The sequence below is a fragment of the Dama dama genome, chromosome 23 (genome assembly GCF_033118175.1).
Source record: "Dama dama isolate Ldn47 chromosome 23, ASM3311817v1, whole genome shotgun sequence".
Lineage (NCBI taxonomy): Eukaryota > Metazoa > Chordata > Mammalia > Artiodactyla > Cervidae > Dama > Dama dama.
Genome location: NC_083703.1, coordinates 53683165 through 53697982, shown reverse-complemented (window position 1 = coordinate 53697982; position 14818 = coordinate 53683165). Strand labels below are relative to the sequence as shown.

General features: G+C 41.9%; 1 protein-coding gene across 1 annotated transcript in view; it reads right to left on the bottom strand.

The window, feature by feature from the left end:
* Window positions 1–6070: 6070 nt before the first annotated feature.
* The window catches only part of LOC133044894 (tyrosine-protein phosphatase non-receptor type substrate 1-like), a 33649-nt gene continuing 24901 nt past the window's right edge, over window positions 6071–14818 (bottom strand). The window contains 5 exon segments of the mRNA XM_061126769.1: window positions 6071–8426; window positions 9003–9111; window positions 11863–12192; window positions 12843–13100; window positions 13103–13162. Coding sequence (XP_060982752.1) covers window positions 9011–9111; window positions 11863–12192; window positions 12843–13100; window positions 13103–13162 — 749 coding nt within the window. The 3' untranslated portion in view covers window positions 6071–8426; window positions 9003–9010.

Genomic DNA, 14818 nt, shown 5'->3' with positions numbered 1-14818 from the left:
ATACATTGATATGAATCAGCCATAGATTTACATGTTCCCCATCCCGATCCCCCCTCCCACCTCCCTCTCCACCCGATTCCTCTGGGTCTTCCCAGTGCACCAGGCCCGAGCACTTGTCTCATGCATCCCACCTGGGCTGGTGATCTGTTTCACCATAGATAGTATACATGCTGTTCTTTTGAAATATCCCACCCTCACATTCTCCCACAGGGTTCAAAAGTCTGTTCTGTATTTCTGTGTCTCTTTTTCTGAGAAAACCTTTTTTCTTTGAAATTTCAAAGTAAGGCAAATAGAGCTAAACATTGTTAATTAAATATGGGTAGGAGTATTGGAGCCTTGCTTTCTGTAGCCGTAATTTTTGGTAAGGGGGTAAGTTGTGTTTTTGTTTTTATTTATCTCAAAGTATTATCTAAGTTTCCTGATGATTTCTTCTTTCATATATTGGTTATATGTTTAATTTCCAAATATCTTTGATTTTCATGTTCTTTTTCTGCTATTGATTTGTAATTTCATTCAATTGTAATCGGAGAAGATGCTTTCTATAATTACAATATTTTAAAATTTGTTGAGACTTATTTTGTTGCTTACCACGTGGTCTATCCTGGAGGATATTCCATGTGCACTTGAGAAGAATGTATATTCAGCTGTTATTTGGTAGAATGTCCTGAACACGCCTGTGATGTCCAATTAATCTAGGTGTGTATGCTCAGTTGCTCAGTTATATCCAGTACTTTGTGATCCTACGGACTGTAGCCCACCAGGCTCCTCTGTCCATGGAATTCTCTAGGGAAAAATACTGGAATGTGTTACCATTTCCTACTCCAGGGGATCTTCCTGACCCAAGAATCAAACTTGCATCTCTTGTGTCTCTTGCATTGGCAAGTGGATTCTTTAACACTGCATCACTTGGGAAGCCAATTAATCTATAGTGTTATTCAAGTCCTCTGTCCTTGTTAATATTCAATCTGGTTTTTCATTTATTATGGAAAGTGAGCTATTAAGATCTCTTTCTAGTGTTTTATTTCTGTCTAGTTCTCCCTTCCATTCTGGCAAAGTTTGCTTCTTACATGTAGAGGACTGACATTTGATGTACAACCATTAAAAATATTCTCTTGGTAGAACTGATCTATTGACACTATATAATGTCCTCTTTGACTTTTGTATCTGTTTTTTAAGATCAATTCTATTTTATCTATTACTGGGATAGTTCTACCCCCTGCTATGTTTTTGTTGCTATTTTCATGGAGCACATTATTCTTTTCTTTCACTTTCAGACTAGGTATATTCATAGATCTAAATTTAGACTCTTACAGATGCCATGTACTTGTATCCTGGTTGCTTTTTCCCCATTTAGTCAATCTATGTCTATGTATTAAAGTATTGGGGAACTGAATCAATTTACAATTAAATTAAGTACTAATAGGGCAAGAAGTGAAAGTAGTAGTCGCTTAGCTGTGTCCAGCTCTTTGCGACCTCATGGACTGTAGCCCTGCCAGGCTCCTTTGTCCTTGGAATTCTCCAGGCAAGAATGTTGGAGTGGGTAGCCATTCCCTTCTCCAGGGGATCTTCCTGACCCAGGGATCCATGTCTCCCACATTGCAGGTAGATTCGGGTGATCCGGATCTATGTCTATACATTGATGTATTGATGAACTGAATCAATTTACATTTAAAATAATTACTAATAGGGAAGGACTTACTATTGTCCTTTTGTTAATTGTTTTCTGTGTTTCTTGTATCTTTCCCCTCCTCCCTTCATCTCTTACTGCCTTCTTTTGATTTTCATTGCTTTTGATTATCTCTGCTCTAATTTTTCACATTCTTCCTTCTGCTGTCTTTGTGTTCAGAATAGAGAAACACACTCATCTCAATATATTTCATAATATTAAATCAGAAGGTGGCAAGGAGCAGGAAACACTGGTTGTTTCCATAGAATGAAAGAACAGCAGACCTTAGGGTACAGTTCTCAGAGCAGACCAGGGAAAGGTCAAGTGTCAGGAGACTGACTTAACTCTCCTGGAAGAATTTTGTAAACAAAATCTGGGACTGAGTGACACTCACTCCTTCTAGTCTCATGATTCCCCAGAGCGAATTCTGGCCACAGTAGGAGGACATACCCATTCATTGAGTTCCCGTGTAGGGGATGAGGTCCCACACTGAATTGTGGTGGCCCTTCAGGTAACTGTCACAGGCCCCAGTTATATTCCAGTTGGAAATGGGTGAGTGGAATTTGCCGACTGGAAGAGATTCTGCTTGCTTACAGATTCCGTTGCTTTGACTCAGTTGATATTAGGAATCTAGGGGCAAACTTCACCCATGTTGAGATTTCATCCTAAATCCAGAAGTGAAAATGTAGCTACAAGTATCTGTTTCTGATATTCCAGGTCAAGAAATAGGTCATAAGAGATACAATAAATATTTTGGAGCCCAGGTTTGTCTAAAACTTCAGAATGACATTCCTGGTGGCTCAGCTGGTAATGAATCTGCCTGCCATGTGGGAGACCTAGGCTTGCTCCCTGGGTTGGGAAGATCCCCTGGAGAAGGGAATGGCTACCCACTCCAGTATTCTGGCATGGAGAATTCCATGGACTGTATACTCCATGGGGTTGCAAAGAGTCAGACACAACTGAGCAACTTTCACTTTCACATTTCAGAATGACTTGTTAGCCATCCAGGTCTCAGTTTTCCAGCCTTTTGGACCCTACAGTACACACATTTAGTTGCCTTTTTCCAACCTCTTTTTTTTTTTTTTTTTTTTCAGTTGGGAATGTCCAGTGTCATGTTCAGGTTTTAATTGGGAATGCCCAGTGTCTTATATTTGGGTTTTAATTGGAATGTCCAATGTCTTAATTTGGCCATCACAGAAGGCATAGCATCTCAGCCTGGCTTGAATCAGTATTGGACACAGGATTATTCTTGAAAGAATAATCAGAAGGGCCATCATCAGGATTCTAGCCTTTGGGGTAGTTTGTGAATGAAGGAGTACAATATACAGTGTGTGATAATGATTTAGAGCATATTGCATAAAAAACTTACTTTTACCAAGCAAAAGGATGTAGTTTATCAGATTATTTTTACCATCCGTGAACACTTAGTTACCTGAACAAGATATATTGACTTCTCAGGATGTGCTTTCACTAACTACACAGTGTTGGTGTCACCATCCCATGTGACACATCATTGATGCAGATGAAATCAATTCAATTGATTAGTCATTGTGTTTTCCACTTGGAATACTTGTGGGAATTGCCTTCCACTGAAACCCTAAATTAGTTATCATTCTGGCCCAGTCCCAACTGAACCAGACAAGAAGTCCCCCAGATAAGTCTCTGGGGACTGAGATGACATGTTGCAGCCCTGGTTGCAACATCTCCAGCCTTGACTGACACTAAACTCTCAGGTTGGTTCACCGGAAACTCTTTATCTGAAGTTCTTGGAAGAAATGTCACATCATTGCTCATGTTCCTTGTCTTGCCCAAGAGGTTCTGAGGTTCTGGTATAGGTCAAGGTGAGATTTCATTCCACACTCTTTCAGCCACATGTAGTGGCACCAAAGTATAAAAATTATAAATGTGGTTGCCACCTGGGTTAGAAGAAGGGAACCAATACACTGAAAGGAAGATGGCACCTCTCTTCTACATTAGGATATAAGGATGGCCTGGAGCATAACAGGCACTTAAATAAATATACTTGCAATGAGGACAAATACATTTCTAATAAACAAGAAATGTCAAATAGAGTCTGTGTCAGACTCTTCTTTATGTTTTGGGATCAGAGACAAGGCCCCAGGCTAAGGACAAGGTGATCTTAACAAACAAACAGTATTCAGAGAGTTACCTGGAGAAAAAGTCACCTCCCATTTTCCACAGGTTCTTTTATGGTGCAAAAGTCAACTTATCCCAATTCACCAAAATAAATGTTAATACTTGTTTTTCTCCATGAAATTGATATTTTTCCTAATGGGGGGAAACTGATTCTTAGACTGTGAAAATTCTTAACTATCAGAGTGTTTCATATTAATCAATGCTCAGCCCTAGCCAACAAAATGTTATTCCTTAGTAGTTAATTGTTCTTGGGTGGTACATAAGCAACATTGTCATGAAGTTCACTGTTCCTGGAAGATGCACAGACTGCTTGCAAGATGAGTTATGTGAAACTATGGAAGACTTCCTCTTGATGGATTTTTCAGTTTCAGTGCATATGTTTTCTATTGCTTAATGACATATTACCACAAACATAGTAGCTTAAAAAACGCAAGTCTATTATTTCATACTTGTGTGAATCAGGAGTTCAGGCACAGTTTAGCTGTCATTCACAGAAAGAAGATGTTGTGAGACAGATGGAGCATGCCATCTACAATCCAAGGGATATTTAAGGTATCAGGAGAGAGTCCTGGAAAATATTCTCCCTGAAGTTCATAGCAGCTTTATTCATACTTGCAAAAACTTGAAAATCACCTAGATGAGTTTTTAAAGAAATTGGTGAATCCAGATAATCAAATATTATTCTTGACTAAAATGAAATCAGCTCTCAATCCTTCAACAGATGCGGAGAAATCTTAAATTGTTTTTAATAACTGAAAGTAAAAATCTACATGCTGCATGATTCCAAATATATGACATTCTAGGAAAGGGCTCCGCCCTTAAGACTTAATCCCTTCACAAAGACCCACCTCCAAATACCATCACATCAGGGATTAAATTTGAACAAATGAATTTTGGAAGGACACAAACATTTAGCCCATAACAGGCTTCCTTAAATGTTTCATAAAGTCCTTGTCTTTTCAACGATCCTGTGTAGGATCACACAGGATGTGTACCACACACAATTACTTGTCATGTTTCTCCTTAGGCTCCTTTCAGCTGTGATATGTTTCCTGACTTTCCTTATTTTTGATGATTTTGACAGATATGATAAATACTTCTCAAATTTATTGTAGGGTGTCCCTCTACTACAACTTTTCTGATGCCTTTCTCGTAATTAAACGATGGTTATAGGTTTTGTGGGAAGAAAGTCCCAGAGGAAAAGTGCCATTTTCATCAGATCTACATGATTTATGCCTATTGATATTGATTTTGATTGTTGAAGAACATTTAATGACCTGGATCATTTGTATTTGTCAAATTTCCCCACTGTAAAGTGACCCTTTTTCCTCCTTCCATTCTGTCTTCTTTGGAAATGAGTCACCACATGCAGCCCATACCTCAGGAGTGGTAAACTGGGTTTCCCTTTTTTAGAGTGAAGTATCTACATAAATTATTTAGGACTTTCCTGTACAGAAGATTTTTAAAAATTCTGCTCCATTCATTAATATATTCAATGATTTATTTACATCAATATGGACTCACAGATATTTATTTGATGTTTGAAGTTGCAATCCTAACATTTTGGCTGCTATAACAAAATATCACAGACTGAGTGATAGAAAACAGAAATTTATTGCTCACAGTTCTGGAGGCCCAAATTCCACTATCATAGTAGCAGCATAATTTTGGATTGATCAAAAATCCCTCTTTTGGATTGCAAATTTCTCATTGTATCCTCACATGACAGAAGGAACTAGGAAGACCTTGTGGGTCTCTTTTGGAAAGTATACTCCAGTGTTCTTGCCTGGAGAATCCCAGGGATGGGGGAGCCCAGTGGGCTGCCATCTATGGGGTCGCACAGAGTCAGACGCGACTGAAGTGACTTAGCAGCAGCAGCAGCAGCAATCCCATTCATGACAGAGAATCCCTTGTGAACTAGTTGTGCTCCAAATGCACCAACTGGAAGCATGGTACCTTGGACATTATTTTAAATATGAATTTTGAGGTGACAAAAGCATTACATCCAATACTTAATATATTTTTTGCTCAAATTGTTCCAGCTTTGTCTATTGGGGCCTCTTTCTGTTGTTTCCTGAGACCCTTTGACAAACTCTAGTAAATGTCAGTTTTTGCATTTTGGTTTCGTTTTCTTTTGGCTTTTCACTTCCTTATATTCTGAAGGATACTGAATTTTTGATAAGACTTCTAAACACAAAGTGGAGAGTTTAGCCTTTAACGAAAGGACTTTAGAACACAAGAGCCAGGTGACTGAATTAGCTAATTTTTATTTTGAAATCCAACATTTAGTAAAAACTAATTCATTCATTTATTAAACATTAATGGCCTGGTAGGTGGCAGTCAATGTTCTGGCAACTGAGGATTCAGTCTATTCTCATAAAACTGACATCTTGTTTGAGGAAGAGACAACACATACATCAGGGTTCATGTTGCAGGGTGCATTAATTTCAGTTTAGTTGAATAACATCAACCCCCAACACATGGTTCAGATTTCAGTTGTCACAGGAAATTTACTGTGAACAATTACATGAAGTACAACTTTGCTGCTAACTCTATGTCAGTCCACAAATCACTAAGTACTAACAGATGCTCATCATGATCAATAACCAATCCTGTTAATTCTTCAGAAGTCTGCAGGATTGGTCACTGTGACTCTGTTACTCTGTTTTGGCACAGACAGAAAAATAAATAGTTGTGTTGTCTCCTTTCTCTCAGTAAAGAACTCACATGTCATTTACAAACTGAATAATTGTAAAAGGGAATTGGCAACAAATAAAAGTGCAATGGAGAGACAAAAAGTGATGATGCCAGAAGTTATATTCAAATTGAATGCAAATGTATTACAGAAAAAATAGTTGAGTAGTAACTTAATACTGTAAGAAAGATTCCAGATGTGCAGTCAGAAGAACTTAGTGAAGGCCAACTTATGACATAAATGAGGAAACTGGTGGTAAGAAAAGGGTGAAAGTTCCCAGAGGAAGTGACAGCAGCAAATATTTCAAATTAAAGGAAGTTTTGTAAAGATTTCTCAACTTTGAGAGTACAAGCATAAAATGTCGGAAATTGATCCAAACTTACCAAGGAGCATAATTCACCAAGCTGTAAAAAAGATGCTCTTATATTGTAAATTATACAAGGAGAAGAAACCAGGTGCTGTTCAAACACTTTAGACAAGTTTTTATATAGAAATTGATTGATTTAATACTCAATGTTTCTACTTTGTCAAACTATATATTGTTAGTAGCTGACAGAGAGTTTCTAATGCTTTAAAAACAAATTTTAAAAGTCACAAAACAATCATTATTCATCGCAACATTACTGAGATTGGATTCCATGATTCCATTTACACAGTAATTTTTATAGTCCTTTTTTACCATTCAAAGTGAGAGCTGCCTATCTTTTATATGTCAGATGGTAATAAGTGCTCAGGAAACAAACTAACCAGGTTAAGAGCTCATGGAATGCCATGGTGAGAATGGAATTGATACTTTATACAGTGTGGTATACGAAAGGTGCCTTGGTAAAGTGACATTTGAGCAGAGACTGCAAGGAACGTAAAGAGTGAGCCAAGCAGTCATGTTGGAGGAAGAAGGTGAGGGTAGAGATAGGATTTGACTGACATTCTGAGAATCACTGTGCCTGAAACAGGAAAGCCAGTTAGAGACCATAGCAGTGGTGCAGGTGCTATGGAAGGGATGCAGGAAGGGATGATGGTGTCTGGGACAGAGAGTGGTGATGGGGGTTAGAGTGTGCAGATTAAGGAAAGAGTTCAGTGGTGAGCTGTGAGAGGCTTGGACTGGCTCAAGAGAGACAACATTTACATTTTCAGGAATTTTTTAAGTTGCTAAATGGTTGTGAACTTGAATTTGACCACATTGAAAGCATTTTACATCAAGAATTTGACATGTACTACTAATTAGGCTTATTTTTTCTTTTTAACAGCCAATTGTTAAAGATTTACCATTACGCTACTGGACATAATCACTTTAAAGACAGAACTGAATATGTGATATAAAAGAAAGAGAAATCAAGGATGACTCCAGGCTTCTGGACATAGTGTATTTACCATGAGCAACGGGGTTGGGAAGGATGCAAAATGATATCAAGACTACTCTTCCCATCACAGAGAGAGGAGGGAACACTACTCTTTGGGTTTGAAAAATAGGCTATTGAGACAATGAGGAAGGAGAATAATTTTTCTTAAAACCAAGATAGGGCATCATTTATACTCAAAGGGTGAGGAGTCTAGTGAACAGAAGACAGAATAACTTCTCTACAGAGAACATTAGTGTGAGCCAAGTCCAGGGTTACAGATGAGAGATAACCTGATCTGTGTTGATCTGAGTTATTTCTCAAATTCCAGGGATATGTCATGAGTCAGTCCCCAGAACTACTTCCCATGATCCCCACTCAGGACCAAGTATGAAGACACAGCTCTGGGGGCTTCAGGAACATGTGAGCAGGCAGGTCTCCATGGAAGGGAGGCATTTGGAGCAAAGTTGTGGGAGCTTCTAGCTGGGTCCTTCTCCAAGGCTGGGCCCTTCTGAGAGGGAAGGAGGCAGTAGAGACAGAGGGTGGCCCCAAGCAGGCAGGAAGGATGGGGCTGTGGGAAAATGTCATAGTTATGTGCTCGTCACTCAAGAAACAATTCATGAATCCCTCTGATGTACCCACATGTTCTCTTCCTAGGATGCCTGTCCTGAGAGGATGGGCAGCTCCTGAGATAGGACTTTGCCCACTCAGCCTCCTTCTCTCCTCCCCAGATTCTATGTCCCTGATGCCCCTTCCTAAGCCTTTCTACTCTGTTACACAGAGGGTCAGAGCAAGATACCCCTCAGAACAGCTGATCTAAACTTCTCAACATTGCCCTGAAATATGGATTTCTTTTGCCCCAAGAAGTCCCAGGTTTTAAGCGAACCACCCACTCAGATGTTCCTCATTCAGCACCCTCTCAATCCCTAAGACTCTGTGGATACCCTTTGAAAACCCCTGATCCAGCCCATCTCCTCCAGGACCTCACACACCTCCTGAGAACTGGGTAACACTGAGAGGGAAGCAGGGTCTCCTGAGGAGACTGAGGGAGCTACTTCACCCTCTTTTAACTCAACGTGGGTCTATGAGTAGCCTCCCCAAGCTCTAGGACAGAACTTGTCCTGCCCTCCATCCCACCCCAACTTACATTTATGCTCAAAACTTCTTGCAGATTAAGATGATGGAGACGCCAACCAATAACAGCACCTTGGGGCCTAGGAGGAAAACTACCAGGAGAGGCGAAGACCGTCCTGGGCCTGGAAATCAGGTGATAAGAGGATTGATTAGAAGGATCACAGAGGAACCATTCCCAGGGCTTCCACTTACTCCATCTGAGGCCACCTGGGCCCGCCAACACTCTGTGGCTTTGACCTGCCTCCTGGCCTCAAGCTTGAGGCAGACATTAGGGTACAGGAATCCCTCATCTCACACTCTCTTTTCTCAGGCTGCAAGGGTCCTATTACTTGAAGAGAAAGTTCCAGAGTATGAAAATAACTGTGAGACAAGAGAAAATTCAGCAAGTCCTAATGCACAATCACTCACTAGGCTGCAATCCCATCCTCAGTCAGCCATTAGAAAAATTTCAGGAGAAATAGTCAAGTCTGATAAGGTCAGGAATCTAAATATTTGAAAATAACACAACCAATATTAAATTTGCCTAAATTTTGAAAATATTAAAAAAAAATATCCTGCAGGACAGTGCATAGATCACAGGAAGGGGTTTCAACCTATTCTTGATTTAATATGGTTGGCACACAATCCCCCAAATCTGTGCATAGATTACCATATATGTCAAAGAGGTGATAGTAGTGATCAAGTTAAAGATCTTGAGATGGCACATTATCTTGGGTTTTCTGAGTGGAGCTCATGTGATCACAAAGATTCTTACAAATAAAAGATGGAGGCAGGAGAGTCAGAGAAGGAGGTGCGATGTCAGAAGCAGAGGTCAGCGTGATGTGGGGCCCTTTGCCAAGGAGTGTGGGCACCTCTGGGAGCTGGAAAGGGGAAGGAAATGGATTCTCCTCTAAAGCCTTTGGCGGGAACACAGCCCAGCCACCATCATAGACGTCTGACCTCTACAACTATATTAAGCATATTTGTGTGTGTGTGTGGATATGTATGTATTTGTGGCAGTCAGCCACCCAGGTCCACTCTCCTAATTCCCTAGCACAAAAAGAGACCCAGATGTGGCACTAGAAAAAAAGAAAGTCTAAACCAATAATTTAAATTTCTGCTTCAAAGAAATTAGAAAATGAGGAGCAAGATAACCTAAAGCAAAAGGAAGAGAGGAAATAATACAGAAAGAAGAAAAATAAATGAAATCAAAAACAGAAAAAAAAATCAACGAAACTTAAAAACAATAGAGAAAATAACTGAAACAAAGAGTATGTTCTTTCAAAACACCATTAATATGAAATGCTTCTAGTACAATTGACAAATAAAAAAGGAAGAATGACACATTTCCAATAACAGGAATGGGAACAGAGGACATTAGTACAGACTCTGCAGGTATCAGTGGATAACAAGAGAATTTTATGAACAACTGTACAGATAGCAATTTGAAAACTCAGAGACAATGGAACAAATAACTCAAAAAGCACAGCCTACCACAGCTCACACAGTAAGAAATGAATGTTCTGAATAGTCTTAAACAATTGAAATTTTGTTTCAAATTAAAAAAAGAAAAAGATTCTCATGACCCACCTGGTGTCATGGGAAAATTTTGCCAAAAACTTACAGATGAATTAAAAACAATTTTGGTGAACAAAAAATAATAATAAAAGATATTTTGAAAAATTTGAATTTATATTCCACTTTAAATGATATTGGGAATTAGTATTGATTATATTAAGTGTGCATTGGTATTAGTTTTATAGAAAATAATGTCCCTAACCAAAAGACCACACAATTGCAGACACCATTGACACACATAAGTTGTGGACACAATTATGCAACTTCTCTATACCAGTTGTTTAAAGGAAGTTGTTTGTTCTCTCTTTCCTCTCTTAATTCTTCCAGCAGGCAGGGACATGGTCACTCAGTGACCCAGCATTGACCCAGTAGATGAGGACAACACCATAGGGCATGTTGAAAGAAATGTGGGCCTTTGAAACATCTTCTGAAGAAAGATTCCTGGAAACCTGACTTGACCCTCTCTTGATGTTACATGACAGTCTACAAGATGCTTTATTTATATAAAGTTGGGGGGGGGTACTATCCTTGGAACAAGTCCAAGCTGTGGGAGAACAAGTCTGTAATTAGCATGTATCTCTTGTGCAGGCTTGGGATTCCTGTCCTCAAGAACTCATTCACCTTGATTACTTTAGCCCAATGACCTGGACTAAAGGCAGCAAATCTTCAACAACACAAGACCCACCCCCATCCCCACTGCTCCCTGAGTCCCTTCTATAAACTCAAAGCCCTCTGGGTGGCTGACGCACAAAAGGAGATGAACTGACAGTTACATTTAATTAATGTGCAGTGAGCGGTTGTGATCATTTCTGGTCCACTGTCACAAATCAAAGGACAAAGGAGCCCGTGCGGTGACCACTCACGGTCACCTGGGTGCCTGGTGCAGCTCCAACTTCATGTCTTCAGGGCTCCCCTTCCAGAATTTCATAGAGTAGTAAGTATAGACATTTACTGGTGTGATGTTCCTGATATGGATGGAAAAGTCTAGGCTAAAGAGAGATCAGGCAGAGGTTAGAAAGAATAAGGAGGTTAGAAAGAATAAGGCAGACACAGAAACAGTTATTTGAAGAAAGAAAGAGGCAGGACACTGAACAGGATGATATTCCTCCTTCTTCTCTTTCTTAATGTCATGGATGTTTATGTCAAAGGATCTATAAAGAATATATCATACTCTTACCAGTGGTTAGGAGGGAATTCACTTTAAAGTTCTAGTTTATATCTATTGACTTCTACTTTGTTCAATAAAAAGCATGAAGCACTCCCTTCATTATATAAAAACAAATATAGAATTGGGTCAGTTAGAGTGGAGTCCTCACCAGGGAGTTTGTGGCTGCCCTGGTCCTTCTGATGAGCAGAGACCTCCAGGGTATGGTTTTTGGTGACTGCTGGCTGCCTGTCATGCTCCACCTGGCAGGTGAGCACCATAGCCTCCCTGTGGGTGGAGGAGTTCACCAGGAGCCAGCTCATCCAGTTAAAGGTTCCATCCTTGTTTTCTATGAGGGCCAAGGTCACTTCTGTTCAGAATATGATTCCATTCTCCAACCAGGTCAGCTGCAGGTCTCTGGGGTAGGACTTGTTCACCTGGCAGGTAATGACATTCACCTGGTTCCCCATGGGGTGTTGTGTAAGCTTCAAGGTGGGTAAAACTGAAAGATCACAGGGAAGAAGCTCTGACAATATGGGACAGGTCACCGCACCCAGGTCAGAGGCAGGCAGGCAGCAAATGCTCAAACACTGAGGGTCTCTCTGCATAGGAATGAAATCACTAAGTACAGTGCAGGGCACACAGTAGGTGCTAAAAAACGGAGAGCTCCTATTAGGGTTATAATGTTTGCAATCAGTAAGATCAGCCCCTATCATACAGTAGGAACATAATAACTGCAGCAAAATAAATGAAATCGCTAGGCACATAAGGGCCTGGCTTATGGTGTTGCCCAGTAACCCAGTCGTGTCTGACTCCCTGCGACCCCGTGGACTGCAGTCTGAGACACTTCTGTCTATGAGACTCTCCAGGCAAGAACACTGGAGTGGGTTGCCATTTCTTTCTCCATGGCTTATAGTAGGTGCTCAGTAATTGGAGAAGCCATTGATAAGTAAAGAAAACTATTTAGCATCGTGTTTGGCACAGGTGTCCATAGTAGTGAGTGAATAGCTCAACTAGAAGCCTGGTGTTGGGCAGGAATGTCAGGAAGTAGATTCCAGGCAATTCAAGGCCTGGAGCTAAAAAACAGGTGGGGGGAGCTAGCTGGGGCCTAGGGGGCAGGTGTGGGCTTGAGCTGACATGAAGGGCATCTACCTTGGATAGTCTCAGACAAGTTGGCAGTCCCGTGGAGGGGAGGGCCCCCCTGCAGGGTGACATGGGCCACCTCGCAGATGACCTGGGAGTGAACCTCCCCCGGGGCCAGCAGCACCTTGGTTGTGCTGGAGATGCCGTAGGAAATGCTGTCTCCCTCTGGATCCACGCTGGTCTGGGAGGCTGAGAGCTCATTGCTATTTTTGAACCATTTAGGGGAGATGTTTCTGGGGGAGAAGCCATGAGATTTGCAGGTGAACTCACTGTCTGCTCAGGTGTAGCCCTCACTGTAGGGCCGGATACCATGGGCAGGGATGACTTGGCTACAAATGGAATATTTATAAACAATGAACATGATTGTGATTATCATCACTAACAAAAAGCTTGTGACAATGTTAAGAAATTGCAAATATATTATTTTTAAATTCTTCAAATAGTTGGGGGAGAGCAGTGTTACCATCCTAAGATCTGCCACCATCACAGGTTGTTCTGAAGTGCTCACACCTGGGAGAGCTGTTCTTATAACCCAGGTACAACAGAGGACTGACCTCTATCAGGGAAAAACCACAGCCTTCCCTCTCAGTGATCTCAGAGAACACAGCTCAGGCTCCTCTGCCCTAGCTAGGCACCAGCATCTTCCACAGGAGTTAAGACACTCAGCTGCCCAGGCCACGTCTGTGCACTTAAATCAGAATTTCTAGGGTACAGCCAGGGTCCTGTGATCTTGTCACCATTTCCCAGGTGATTCCAACGAGCAGCTGAGGTTGAAAGGCACCCAGCTCCACAGTAAGTCAGTTGTACTCAGTCCTGGAGGGAAAGTGACCCTGTCTGAGGTCTTCTGGCCCCAACGCATCAGGGCTCATGTGGGTGGAACATGTATCACATGCCAGGGTCTGCTCTAAGCTCTTGACATGTGTCCCTCATTCAGTCTTTTCAGCTGCTCTGTGAGGACAGGGCTGTCACTGAGGGATGAGGACACTTAGGCCCAGAGTAGGGAGAGATTCGGCAGAGGTCCCAGCACTGGGACGGGGCAGAGTTGGAATGAGTTCCCAGGCAGGGGTTTGGCCCAGGCTCTCAGACACTGCTCTGAGCTCAGGAACACCCTAACCCCCCCAATTCACAGCTTCCTAGGCCCTCTCCAGTCAATCACAGACCCCTGAAAGTTGTGTGATCACCATCATTTCATAGATAGGGAAACTGAGGACAAGAGGGAATGGAGATATGCCCAGGACCCCACAGCCTGGGAGGTCAGCACCATTGCTCCCCGAGGGGCTCTCCTTTCACCAGGTCATTCTGTCCTCAGGACACCCTGCAAAGGTTGTGTGATCATCCTCTTTCTACAAGTGAGGAAGGGGGGCCCAGTACAGGGAACTGGGTCTCAGACTTGAAATAACACCTTTTGTTAGGAGTCCCTACTCTGTGCTGGTGATTTGGACAAAGCTCCTCAAATGCTTCTAATTCTCCTGAAAGACATGATGACCACCATTCTACAGATGAGAAAACTGAGGTTGAGAGAAATGAAGGGACTGTCTCTTCTCACCCACTGACTGTGTCCTGGTATTTCCTGTCAAGTCTAAGCTTTCATGTCCATCAGCAGAGCAAGTGCCCACCACCTTCAGGAGCCTCCACACCAACTACCACCCCCTCTTTTGCCTCAGATTCCTGACTTCATCAACTACAGGGAGGAGTAGCCCCTGAGGGCCCAGCCCTGGGGAGCCTGGAACAACAAGGGAAGACATGGGCTCCTGACAACTGAGTCTAGAATAGGAACTCTTGTTCACATGGACCCTCATCACCTTCTAGGGATCACCTCCCCCTCCTCATCCTCAGTCTGCAGCGCCAGGAATGGGCATGTCCGGTGCTGCTGGGATCACAGTGGCCCCTCTGGACTCTGTCCACACCACCCTTCCTGGACCTGCACCAGAGGGGCCTGGTGAAGGGGCAACATCACAACAATGGGGAGAAAATCTCCTGATGCT